The sequence below is a fragment of the Pteronotus mesoamericanus genome, unplaced genomic scaffold (genome assembly GCF_021234165.1).
Source record: "Pteronotus mesoamericanus isolate MK-2021 breed Mesoamerican mustached bat unplaced genomic scaffold, CSHL_Meso_final contig_557, whole genome shotgun sequence".
NCBI classification, from domain to species: Eukaryota; Metazoa; Chordata; class Mammalia; order Chiroptera; family Mormoopidae; genus Pteronotus; species Pteronotus mesoamericanus.
Genome location: NW_026555200.1, coordinates 3,834,734 through 3,848,416, shown reverse-complemented (window position 1 = coordinate 3,848,416; position 13,683 = coordinate 3,834,734). Strand labels below are relative to the sequence as shown.

The window sequence follows — 13,683 nt, the reverse complement described above, 5'->3', positions numbered from 1 at the left end:
CTGTTGCTGGCAGAGAGTGTGACTCGAGTCCCCCTTTGGCCCCTCCCTTTGCAGTCCTCGGGTTTGGGCAAGTCCTTTTATGTCACTTTTTCGTTTCTGTCTGGATTAATGATACAGTTTAGCGGCTCTCGCTGGGATTTTTGCATTTCATTCTTTCTTGTTATTCAAGTGCTCCCTGGCTGGCGGTCAGTTATGGTTGGCATGGGCTGTATTTGGTTTTACTGGCTTAGCAGACTTAAGAGGAGCTTCATTATTTAGAAATTGAACACTTTGTTTTCTTTTCAAGTAATGCTTCCAAAAAAAAATGTGCTTTGCTACTCTCCATATCTAAACGTTACCCACTTTCATCAGTGTTTATGTGCAAATAATTATACTCTGTTAGCCCAGAAAGAACGTGATAACCGAACGTAAGGTATCCATCAGCTTCTCGCACCACACAAACAGGAACCCAGGAGGGTACGCGGTGATCCTTTCCAGCTCTCCGTTATTGACTGCATCGCTGGTCTTATTTCACTTTATTGCATGTAGGTTTTTCTCTCTAGACAAAGTAATTTTTTATATCCCTCTTCCACTTGAAATCCTAACCCTCTATTTTATATACGCACAGCACAGTGTCTGCAGGACCTGTGAGGCCCCCTTCGCCCCCGGGGGGGGCAGTGCAAAGGTCTTCAGTGTGAGGTGAGGTGTCGCGCCTCGACCTGAGCTGCTTCCACTCATTCCTGCCACCTCGATGGAGACGAGTCACTGCCGCAGATTTTATCCTAATGTCCCCTCTGGGCTCAGTATAAAACCCTGATTTCTTTAGTTATCACTAGATCTGAAGAGTTAAGTAAAGAGCTTGTCATCTTTTCTTTATTGCTGTTCCAACTATAATGTTTAAATTATTTCGGAGTCTCATGAGATTTTTTTCCTTTTTAATATATTACTTAATTAACTCATTAGATTCGGGGACTTTGTAAATGTGCATTTTGGGAGAAAAGAGGCTCTTTGTAGTTGAAGTGTGACACTCAGTCACACTAACTTTCCTCATCTGGAGCCACATGATGTTTTTTTGTTGGCAGTTAGAAATTAACTGGTTGATAATGAAGGTGGGTACTGTGTAGCTCCTGTATTGGGGTGTGAGCTATGTCGCTGTTAAGCTAGTGATTTGTTTGTGAAAACGACCTCTTTTCTTTTTTCATAGAGAGATAAGTCATACAGTGCCAGACATATCTATCCATGGCAACCTCTCCTCAGTCCACTGCTCCCTGGATCTGTACAAATACAAGCTGATCCGCGGTTTGTTGGAGAACAACCTCGGAGAGCCCATAGAGGAGTTTATGCGGCCTTATGATTTACAAGACCCAAGAATTCATGTGAGTGAGACCATAGTCCTTCTGTAACTCTCGTCTCAGCTGATGACCACCCTTTGCATATATTCCTCAGATCGCCAGGGGGAAGAAGGTGGAGCAATAAGCAAATGGGATTTCTTGTCCTATTAACCCTGCTCTTAGATTGGCGTCATCAGCTATGACTTGATCAATGTTTTCTTTTTCCAGACTGTCCTGAGCGGAGAAGTGTACACATGCATGTGCTTCCTCATTGACATGGTGAACGTAAGTCTGGAGCTGAAAGATCCGAAAGGAAAAGAAGGTGCTGGGTCCCTAGCGAGGTATGGCTCCAATTATATTATTTTTATAATAATGGTAATATTACAGTGACTTTAGTACAAATAACCCACATGTTTTGCTTTAGCAGAGAGCAGAGGTTCTGGAGCGGCGGTTCCCAGCTGAACGTGGTCTGCACAGCGCTTTTCAAAAGTCATCGCTGTACAGGGCAACATGGCTTAGGCTGTGCTGCCACAGCAGGCCCTCTAAAATGCTCGTGACTTAGGACAGGGAAGGTGTTTTTTCCTCCTCATGCTACATGGGTCGCAGGCTGCTCTGCTCACTGTAGTCACGGTGGCTGACAGAGCAGACAGATCCTTGATGTGCCAGCGAGAAAAACAAGGGCCCGAGAGGGCTTTAAAGTGCAGCTAAGGCCCTGGCAAACCTCGCGGGGCTGGAACATGGTCCCCCCACACGCACGACCAAGTCAGGATGTGCGGTCTTCCTGTGAGTCTGCAGAGGCGGGGCCCGGGACTGCTTGATGAGCGGCGCTCGTGGCTCCCTCGCTGGCCGACATTGAAAACTTGGGGCTTTTCACATAAAACGTTGGCATTTCGGTTTCTTTTGAAAAATTGGAAGCTTTGGCACTACTGGCCCATGTTCTCACTTGGAAATCGTGGGAGCTGAGCAGCAACTTAGGAAACTTCCTTCAGAAAGGAAGTGTGCATACCTGGTGCTTCGCTGATTGGCTTGGTCAGTGTGGACCAGGAATTTGTGATTCGTGGTATGGAACCTCCAAGAACGCATTGTGCTGGCACACTTGGTTACCTTCCATTTAGCTCTCTTGACAGCCATGTACGGCTGTGCAGATATTATTTCTGTTTTCCAGGTGGTTTTCGACTAGTGTTAAGATTACATGGCTGGAAAAGTGGTTTGATATTTGAAAACAGGACTTCAAGGCTAGTGATTTCCCCACAGAAGCACTTTATCTTCTGCTTTGTCTTTCCCTTAAAAATCCATCTGGTCTGTATCTAAGTCAGCTGATGAGAACGTGGTATAGTGAAGCCGGGATTCAGTGTTGATTGTCTTGTTAATTGCAATTTTTTTTTTTTTTTTTTTTTGATTATTGGCTGTACCCTTAGGTTTTTCCAACATGGGGTAGTTCTGTACAGACAGTTGTGATGGTACTGAGTAATGATGAGTTGCTTATTGCAGCTTCCTCTGTTATGAAAAAAAGTCAGTCTTAAATGCATCTCCTTTTGGTGGATGAGTTGCATTATTTCTCTTTAATGAAGGATATTTTTTGTTCTTCTAGTTCCCATTAAGCTGTAGTGATCTTACATGAAAATTCAGCAAACTGTGGAGAGAGAATCCTCCAGGCAGGCTAGGAGTTGACAGATGAAGGACCAAAGGGACTCTCGACCTCCCTTGGGAATTATTACGTATACAGGGTGAGACCAAAGTAGGTTTACAGTTGTGAGTATGTAAAGCACAGAGTTTATTCTTGTATTACTATTTTTTAATTATTGTATTATTTTCCATCCAAATAACTATAAACCTACTTTTGCCACACCCTGTGTACAGCCTTCTTAGACTTAAGATGAGAAATGAGAATGCTAATTCTCATTACCAAGAAGGTAATACGCATGTGGTATTGCTATTCCTTATGAAATCCCTGTGGACAAGATTGTATCCTTGGAAATGGAAAGTAAGATACAGGGCACAGTGACGCTAAGCCCCTTTTGAGGAATCTTAAAATCAATGACAGGTCTTAGAATGAAAGTTTTTCTCCTTCATACTTTGGCATAGTTATTATTTTGTTCCTTGACCTTGAACTTGCAAAGTTTTGTAAAAGGAAAGAGTTTAACATCTTGTCTGTTTTCTTCCTTTTAGATTTGACTTCAAGAAATGTAAACTGCTCTATGAGAGCTTTTCCAACCAAACCAAGTCCGTTAATCTGGTTTCCCATTCCATGATGGCTTTTGACACTCGCTATGCTGGGCAGAAGACCAGTCCTGGCACGACAAATGTCTTCAGCTGTATCTTTCAGCCCTCCAAGAACAGCAGCACAACCCAAGGCTCCATTCAGATTGAGCTGCACTTCAGGTAGTACATCTTTCTTGAGATACAGTCATACCTCGGCAGTCGTTGGTAATTTGTTATGGAACTCATGATGGGTGCTGGAACCAGCAAGTACCAAATGAATGTTTCCCATCAGAAATCTTTTCTTGTGGGGTGGTGCCGTGACTTATGCAAGTTCTAGCAAGTGCACTGAGTCCCAAGTAAGCGCCAAATGCTGAAACATTTTTTCCCCGTCAAAATGTGACGAGTACTGGGTCTGACGAGGTCTGAAGCCAATGAGTACTGAGGTAGTCCTGTACTTTCTTTTGTGGCCAAGGCCGTGTCAGCTTTAGAGCCCCAGAGGACCAACGAATCACTGAAAAGATAAATACATAATGGCACATCAGTGCAATGTACTGTGTGTTAGCCTAGAATTCCTGTAACCTTGCAGCTTCATTTATTGGCCAAAAGGTGTCTCTGTTGTTTAAAAAAAAAAAAAAAGAAGATTAGAGTTAAGTCAGATTCTTGAGATCAACCTGCCTGTTAGCTTAAACTGTTTTAATATGTAAAGCAACTTGGGGAAGGAAGAAACTATGCTTGTTTGAGGACAAAGAAAGACTTTTGTCTATAGAAATAACAAAAGGGGAGGTGGTTTTGACTTGTATTACCACTTTATCTGTGCAAGCCTTGCTGACTCACTTCTCCATTCAAAAGAGCTTTAGCCTCTGAACTAGATTCTGTTTTTCTTTTTGTGTTATGGGAGGCAGTGTTGTCTGTGCAAAGTGCGGTTTTGGAATCATACAGATCTGGGCTCAAAACCTCCCTTTACCACTTCCTAGCTTTGTGTTCCTAGGACAAGCTGTTTAGACTCTTTGAGCTGCATCTTCTTCTATAAAATAGAAAAGAACAACTGTACCAGCCTGGCTTACTGCTTGGCACAGATGGTAAAAGCCTAATTATTATTCCTGACATGGGTCCTGTTACTTTATGATGTACTGTGGTAAGATTTTATGACTAAGTGAGCCTTGGCCTGCAAACTGAATAGTTAGGTCTGATCTGAAGAAATCCTTCCACGCAAAGCCAAAAGGAGACCTTTTGGGCACAGTGTCAATTTTATCCTGTTCGTGCATCGTGTTATCAGCTATGTTGTAAATACAGACCAACAAGTGAAAAAGCTGGGGTAAGTGAAGAGAAATAAATGAAAACTTCTTGGTTAGGCACAAAAAGAAAAAAAAAATCATCAAGATTATTCTTATATTTTTATGCTGAAATATGCCTGACATTTCCACGTGCTGTTCAGTGAATTCCTCAGGGTTGAGATGTATTTTAGGGAGAGGCCGTGGTCTCTCCGTAAGTCTTGAGGAAGCCTAGTGAAGTAGACATTTATACTCGTATGAACTAGTTGTCTCTTACTGAGCCCTGCCAGGAGCCAGGTTTGACCTACCTTCAGTTTAATTCTCACGGGTCTGCAAAGCGGGCGGCTTCCTCCCCATTTGACAGATGCCAGAGTAGAAGCTTGGAGGGAGTTGTCACTCGTCCACGGTCACACAGCTAGCAAGCGAAGCAACAGAACTCAGACCTGGGCCTCTCTTTTCAAAGCCCACATCTTTTCTAACGGTCGGCGGCCCACCCCGTTTCAGGCGATTGGGCTGATTGTAGTCAGGTGAGAGCTGACTGTGCTGCTGCAGCTCCTTTGTTTGAAGATGATGTTTATTTGAACAGGGGGCTTGCATATATTTGGTCCGTCTGCAGAAACAATTTCTTTTTGGGTTTGCTTTATTATTATTGATCTGGCTTCCAAAACTGTCCACTAGCTTTTCAGCCTATCATGTTTAATGTATATGTGGCCTTGAAATATTGTTCTATTTATATACTCAAGGTATATAATTTCTGGGAGTCAAATAATAAAGCCTTACCTTGGCTCTTGCTAACAGAAGTACCATTGTTAGCGAGAGGGTTAACACGTTCTCTCGATTGGAACTTTTGAACGCTTTCTGTGTCTCAAGAAGAATTGCTCTTTTGTTGGGATTTTGTGTGTCAAATATAAATCATTTCACAGTGTTTAAAGGCTTGAAATATTTTCCAGAATAGGGATCAGACACACTTTGACTTTCCAGTTAGTGCATAGCTCTGACGGCCCGTGTTCAAAACGGGGTGGAAAATTTTTACTGAGGGCCACATTTTTTCTCTATTACAAAAGGGTAAAGTGTTTCGGTGAAAAATGCAGCGTCTGTATGAAGGAGACATACATCACTGTGCCCTTTTTCTAGGGGCAGTGAGCCAGGTTTAGGAGAAATGGGAGACAGGGGAAGCCAGCTTTCCAAGTATCTCCAAATCAGCTTTTCCAGAATAGGGGCCCTTTTAGGGCATGGACCAGGTACGTGTAGTAGCTAGAGTCCCAGAGCCGCTCTGGGCTCACAGAACACAGCTCAGCCCAGGAAGCTGGGGAGAGCCGCCCCAGCCCTTTCCCTTCGTGCTGCCCGTTCGTGCCGACTGTGCACTGGTAGGGCCAGGCCAGGCCTGAGAGTCCCCCTCGATATGTATAGTCCCCCTCAATGTAGGATTTCGGGTCTTGGGGACTACAAAGTGAATGTTCTCTTTTCCTCTTCCACTTCTAGGGTGCTTGGGGTTATACCTACAGTAAATGTCATCTTATCTGTCCTTCTCAGGCTGAAAGGTCTGGGCTCTCAGGTCGGTTCCAGGGAGGGAACCTGTCGAGCACTAGTATGTGAAGTAGGTGTTTATAAGAGAGTGATCCTAGACAACAAGGAGTGAGCGCCTTTCGGATCTCCTCGATGTAGCCCGCGGGGACGGGAACTGACGTGTAGCCAAACCCTGTTCTGTGCCTGCAGCTTCATCTCTTACAGTGTTCATGTTGCTCGTTTTCTAAGTGAGAAAGCTGGCTCAGAGAAGGTCCGTGACTTACCCAAGATATTAAGGGATAGGATTTCGGCCTCTGCTCTTTTTTACTGTACCATGAGTTCTCAACCTCAGCACTATGGACATTTTTAGGTCGGGTAATTTCTTGTTGTGGGCATTGTTCTGCCCATTGTGGGTTATTTAGTAGCATCACTGCCTCTACCCACGAGATGCCAATAGTAACCCCCCAGTTGTGTCAAACAAGAATGTATTCAGGCATTGCCAAATATCTCTTCTGGGGGACAAAGTCACCCCTTGTAGAGAACCATTGGACTATACTATAGTGCTTTCTTTTTATTCTTGCTTAAAAATATGATAAACTTTTGAAAACAGACATTGAATGTTTTATTATACCAGTGTTCAGAGTTTATTGATATAGTTGTCAGTTTAGAAAATGCTAGAACAGCATCTGTCAAAACTAAGTAATACATTTGTAGGTTAATGAAATACCATGTTTCCCATTTCCTATTTTATTTTTTTGGTCTTCTTTCTTGTAGATCTACGAAGGATTCCTCCTGTTTTACAGTAGTTCTCAACAACCTCCGCGTGTTTCTCATATTTGACTGGCTGCTGTTAGTCCATGATTTTCTCCACACTCCCAGTGACATTAAGAAACAAACTACTGTTACTCCTTCTCGCCACCGTAACTCTAGCAGTGAATCTGCTGTAGTTCCCAAAACTGTGAAGAGTGGAGTAGTTACCAGGCGGTCTTCCCTTCCTGTGTCCACTGAAAGGCACTTGGAGGTCAAGGTCAACGTAACAGGTGATTATTCATATGTGTGAGTCACGGATCTTAGACTGAATGTTAGGCTCAGTGTGTGTGTTGCAGCATAACTTTCCTATTGCCTTTTCATTTTTAACATGAGCACTTACACACTTGAATTTTTTTTTAAAGGATGATGCAACAGTTTTATTGATTTTTTAAAATTATTTTAAAAAGTAGTTTTTTTTTTCAATTTATTGATTTTTAGAGAGTTGGGGGTGGAGGAGAGAGAAAGAAAAACATCTAGTTTTGTTTTTCCACTTATTGATGCCTTCAGTGGTAGATTCTTGTATGGACCCTGACCGGGGATTGAACCCACAACCTTGGTTTAATGGGAGGATGCTTTAATCGACTGAACTACTCTGTCAGGGCATACTTGAATCTTTTATAGACCAACCGTCATTGAAGTTCCTGACCCCTGTGTTTAGGTATGAACTACCTGGCCCACAGTGCAGGCCTCAGGGTCTCTTGCCCCTCTCCTCTGCCCGCCGAATGCGCACTCCCAGCTTGAACACCACCTGGGCAGATGGTCTTTCTTCCCAGTGTTAAATCTGGCTTCAGCTTTTTATTTGCTCTTTCGGGCCCCAACCGATGTGCCTTACTGAGTTTGGACAAATTTGGTACATGAAAACCTTAGTTTAGAAGGTAAATAAATGTTTTTTCTCTACAAAGAGAATATTTTCCTTTGCAAACAGGATTATTATGCCTCTTGTTAACTAGTGAAGTATTCTAGTACATTTGTATGTATTTGTGTATTTATTGTTGTCTGTGATATTTCCTATTAACTACTCAATAGGTTGGGAGCAGCTAGCATTTTAAATGGATTTAGTTTTGAAAGAGCAATCTATACATGGTTTCTGTTGAAAACATCCCATGTATAAAGGGAAATAAAGTTGCCATGAACAAACTGAGTGTGAAATGGCAGGTGCTAATTTCAAAAATTTCTTCATTACATTGGTCTGCATTCTTAGAAGACAAGTGAACAGCTACATAGCTGACGTAGTGTCTTACGCTGCCTGACCAACATGCGTATCTGAATCTGTTTCCAGGGATTTTAAAGCAGGTTAGCAGTTGGAGGAGGGATAAATCCCTGACCTTCTGAATTGCCTGTCAGTCCTCCCAGGCGACCAAGGTTAACAATGTATTCTAAAGAGAGAAACTGCACCCCAGTCTCTCCTGCCTGTGCGTGCCCTCTCGGCTCGGCTCTCTGGCCAGACTCTCAGAATCTGTTCAGGGGGGTCAGTGGGGGAGAACATTGGCCTCCTGGAGAACAGATCTTATCGATTAGCGCCTCCCGGCAGACACGTGCTGCCCAGTTTCCAACAGCTTGGCTAACGAGGCTTCCTTCCCAGGTACGGAGTTTGTGGTCGTGGAGGACGTGTCTTGCTTCGATACCAACGCTGTTATTCTCAAAGGCACCACAGTGCTCACCTATAAGCCCCGATTTGTCGATCGCCCCTTTTCAGGAAGTTTGTTTGGCATCGAGGTAAGAAGTCTATGTGTTGATCAAAAGACTACATGTTTGGCTCAAGAGAAAAGCAGCTGTAAGAGAATGTTACCTCCTGATCTTTCACTGGGGAAACAGTGAACTGGAAGACCCTGGCCTCCTCTTTTCCTTTTCTCCTCCAATCTCCCAGCTTATCCGAATGTGCACGTCGAGGCTTCCAGTGTGAGGCTGTTGATGTGCGGAGGGGCTTTACCTCTTTCTCTCATACCCTCCCTTCCTCAGGAAGTTCAAGGAGACTCCCTCAGTCCCCTCTACCCTGTCAGGCTCCCCGCTGTGTCCTCTAGTTCTGCAGGTCGAGTCCTTAAATTTCTGAAGGTGGGGAAGTGGTCCTCATTTCCCCTGGAGCCCCGCGTCCCCACCGTGGGCGCTTGTCCTGTGAAGACTGAGGGCTTTGTGGTCATGGAAACTTGGTTATAAAAGGATTGAGGATCTCATGTATCATCCTTTTAGGAACATCTGATCTATAAAAGGGCAACTCCAGAGACTCAAGCATGACCTAAAGGAGTGAATAGCGCTGCTTCAGGCCCTGGTTCAGTCTCCTGAAAGAGATAACTTGCATCGGAGTGGTCTCTGCAGCCTGGAAATTGTATAGTACGATGTTAAACCAAATCTGCTTTGCCTCTTTGTAAGCCGGGGGGTTGTGGCCAAGGCAGATTATTATCTCTCAAATGTTCTTAAGTCACCGATCTCAGCTAACATGCCTCTTGCGATAGTATTACAAGAATGGGCCAGGGTTACTCATCACTTCCTTCCCCTTTGCGACTGAACTTTTCGTGCCCTAGTCTTCCCAGCGGTACCGTTCAGAAGTTGGAGGAGCAAAACTTGTTTTCACTGTCAACCACATATGGTACTTCTTTTTCCTGGTCAGATAGAGCTGAGTGAAACCAGTAGAGATTTCACTTCTTGACTAGTTGTTTCTCTCATGTGGAGAAACCTCCGTTTGAGAGGAAGGATTTGCATGCTGGTGTGATGTGAGCTGATCATGAAATCGCTGTTCTTCTGCTTTCCAGGCTAGCACAATACCAGCTTTGAATGGAAACTCTTGGTGACTGATTAATGAACTGTTAGGTACAATTGGGTTTTGTGTAGCAGAAGCCCCTGAAGAAAAAAGGAAAATGAAACTTTCCTGCTCCAGAGTCTTAGAAAAACTACATGGCAAAATATTTGAGATTCCTGGAAACCCTTTCAATCTTGTTCTTTAGGCAGCATAGTTGAATCTGAATTTTAAGACCGCCTTGGTATGTCATTGGGGACAAACTTATAAAGAAAGCAAAATGAGTTAATTTTAAATATAGCAAAGGACCTTGGTGGCAAACATGTTTTTCGTTATCATTAGAAAATGTAAAAAAAAACCCAAAAAACCAAACAAACGCTGGGGGAGGAGTGGGGAGACCAGGGCGGCCACGCCACCTCTGCGCTCCTCCTGCCAGCGGCCTTCTGTTTCTTTCCTGTAACAAAAGGAATTTTATTTATTTTTATTTTATTAACTATTTTCCCGTTACAATGTATCCCACTAATTTGGTCTTATAATAAGAGTCTTCCCTCCCTTCTCTTTTGTTTCCCCATAAATAAAATATATTTATTTTAAAACTTTTTGAAATAGAATATTCTAAGCATGTACAAAGGAAACAATAACAATGAACTCCTGTGTGGCTATTACCCAGCTTCAGTAATTGATGTGGTTATTTTTAATTGTGAAAGTAACGGCTATAGAACATACAGTTGGGGGAAGGGAGGGAGTAACCACCTATCCCTCCATACATGATCTCTGTTGACATTTGGATGTGCTTCTTTCCTTAAAGTCAGGGTGTAGTAATTATTTTGATTGGGCTGCTTTCATATAACCTATATTGTAACCATCTTCCTAATTTCATATGGTGGTTTTAACTATTACTTTTAAATGGTTGCAAAATATTCTATTGAGTAGATGAGAATATTGAGTGATAAAACCTTGGTTGCTCTTAATTGTTTTTATTTATTGAATAGTGGTTCAGTGACTTTTTCTGGGTTTTGTAGCATTTTCTTAGGTGCTAGTTCCTAGAAAGAAGCAGGATTTCTGGGTCAGAGGGAGTGAAAGTTTTAAGCCTTTTGTGATGTGTTGCTGAGCCGCCTTTCACGCGAACCACTGTGCGTGCTCTTGGCAGTGCGTGAAGTACCAGCCTCACTCTGTACAACATTTCAGCCGCTGTTATGGGTGTTGAGATAATATAGGGCTGTTGGCTCCTGAGATAGTCCCTTTTTCTGCTGATGGTTAGGCTCCCTCTAAACCAGGCATTAATTCTAACCATATTGCATTTTCCCTCCCCAGGTATTTTCGTGCCGACTAGGGAATGAGCATGATACAGCTCTTTCGATTGTTGATCCAGTACATATTCAAGTGGAGCTGGTGGGGAATTCTTCTTATCAGAACAGTTCAGGATTGATGGATGCGTTCAACAGTGGAGACTTCCCCCCTGTCCTGGAGGTGAGGACGAGAAGCTGTGTGACACGCTGACGCACCTCGCTTTCCTGAGCTTGGGACGCTCAGGTGCTCTGCTCGCCCCCACAGCATTTTAGTTCCCGCAGCCTAAACAGAATAAAAACGATACTGTCCCTATATTAAGATCTTGGTGTCTTGTGGAGGCTAAAAAACTTTTTAATTGTCTGGTATAATTTTGACATCCTGCAATAGTTTACAGAAAGCAGAACTCAATGCAGGTAGGACTGTTGGTGGTGAGTGGAACTCAGGGCCAGGGGAGTCCGTGCAGAGGAGAAGGATAAACAGCAATAGGCCGAGAGGGAAAGCACACCATGTAGGAAGCCTTGAAATCGGGCGGTAATGGCCCAGCCCGCATGAGTGAGACAGAGCAAGGTCTCACTAGAACCGGAGGCATGCGAGGTGCTGGGAGGGTGCACAGCGAGGCAAAGGCGGGCGAGGCCGGGCCCGGAAGGCTTAGGGATTCGGTGTTTTATTTCTTTGGCGGACGGGAATGATTAATCACTCCATTTGAACCAGAGGACCCTGAAAGAGCGAGAGAAGCCATTCTGACTTTCGACCTTCAAAAAAATTAATACGTAAAGCGCCATACCCAGACATTCGAACAGTCATTCTTTTCATTCTTTATTTCTGTAAAGATTTTATTTATTTACTTTTAGAGAGAGGAGAAGGGAGGGAGAGAGGGAGAGAAACATTGATGCAAGAGAGAAACACGGATTGGTTGCCTCTTACAAGCCCCCAGCTGGGGACCTGGCCCTCAACTCAGACCTGTGCCCTGACTGGGAACCTAACTGGGGACATGTTTGTTCACAGGCTGATGCGCAGTCCACTGAGCCACACCAGCCAGGGCTAACAGGGTGTATTCATTTTTAAAGGGGTCTGGTGCTGGTGTCTGTACGGCTCTCACCAGTGGTAGCTGTATTGGTGGTCTCTGAGGAAGGCCAGGTTTTAGGAAATGTCAGTGTGGAACAGGACTCATTTAAGGTTCTGTTTGAATAAAGAACAGAAAATTTTGTTGGTTGGTCATTTTGTTTCAGAGACTTAAAAAATTAAATAGATAAAGCAAAATGGATTTAGAAAGTGTTGCTTATAGGCTATCCTGTCTCCCCTGCAGGCATTCTTTGATTCTCTGCTTTAAGGGTTAATATATGAAAGTTAGCCTACTGAAGTATTCATTCTAGTAATTTTTCTAGCTTAGTATTTTTTATTTGGTGCAGTTTTGTGAACATTTGACCTCATAGCTGAGATACCTTGGCTCATGGCTGTTAACGTTTAATTTTGTGGTCTCTCCAGTCTTCAATGAGACTTCAAATGAGAAATTTAGTGCAGTGTCTATGGGACTTCTGAAACTTGACTTAGGAATTGGACCTGTAGGAGGTGTAGACACAAAGCCGGAGGCAACTTTAAAAACTTCCACCTTTTACATTTTGATAGATTCAGTTACAAGCCCTGGATATCAGACTCTCCTATAATGATGTTCAGCTGTTTCTTGCCATCGCAAAATCCATCCCTGAGCAAGCTAACGCTGCGGCGCCTGACACCGTGTCCTTGGAGGCTCGCTCCGGTGGCAGTCGCCTTTCTGGGGCCTCTGGAGTCGGAGAGGAAGTCAGAGAAGGGACAAGACATACCTTAGATCCTGTCTTGGGTAGGTGTTTAACTGTAAAACCCACTCAGTCTTCCTAATAACTCTCTTTCTTTTTAACTTTTAAGATTTTCTTTTTGCACAATTTGTTAAAAGTTTAATTGTTTGTCGTTAAGTATCATTGCGAACCTAAATATGCCTCTGTAATTTTTTAAATTTTAACACCCCAGACTAACTGCTCTAGCGTATATTATGGTTCCTTTTACAGTTTCTTCCAGAGTTATGTGGATAAAGCTAAGGTTTGGTTTTAAACTTTGAGTTTTCCTCTAAAGTTACGTAGCTAACACTAAGTTTCAATTTTAAGCTTTTAAAAGCACAATCAATATATGGACAAAGGCTTCTAAGATTTTCAGGATACACTTGATAGAAGTCTTCAATTAGGAGTCCATTTTTGCCTTGAGGAATGAAATGTTTTAATCACCAGTTTCTGAATTTGTTTACTTAAATTAGTGCGTGGATTAATTGACAAAGTTAATAATAAAAATCATGCGCCTTTTTTCCTAGAGCTACAGCTGGCTAGGCTGCAGGAGCTGGGCTTCGGCATGGATGATTGTCGCAAAGCTCTTTTGGTGTGTCAAGGTAATTTGAATGAGTGTTTCCATTACCTCTTTATCTTGATAATATGCTTCTTTTCCATTTCCTCTCCTAGTCCCGCAGAGTGACTTAGAAGGGGGCGGGGGTGTTTGGAGACCTCCTCGGTCTTCTGTGGGCCCTTGAGAACGGGCAGCC

General features: G+C 43.3%; 1 protein-coding gene across 6 annotated transcripts in view; it reads left to right on the top strand.

Annotated features, from left to right (window-relative positions):
- The window catches only part of VPS13D (vacuolar protein sorting 13 homolog D), a 224,503-nt gene that overhangs the window by 58,605 nt on the left and 152,215 nt on the right, over positions 1–13,683 (top strand). For all 6 annotated transcript variants that reach the window (XM_054579727.1, XM_054579726.1, XM_054579725.1 and 3 more), the window contains 8 exons: positions 1,184–1,355; positions 1,539–1,651; positions 3,480–3,692; positions 7,064–7,329; positions 8,682–8,815; positions 11,145–11,300; positions 12,747–12,957; positions 13,459–13,533. In XM_054579727.1, coding sequence (XP_054435702.1) covers positions 1,184–1,355; positions 1,539–1,651; positions 3,480–3,692; positions 7,064–7,329; positions 8,682–8,815; positions 11,145–11,300; positions 12,747–12,957; positions 13,459–13,533 — 1,340 coding nt within the window. The remainder of the gene's footprint in view (positions 1–1,183; positions 1,356–1,538; positions 1,652–3,479; positions 3,693–7,063; positions 7,330–8,681; positions 8,816–11,144; positions 11,301–12,746; positions 12,958–13,458; positions 13,534–13,683) is intronic.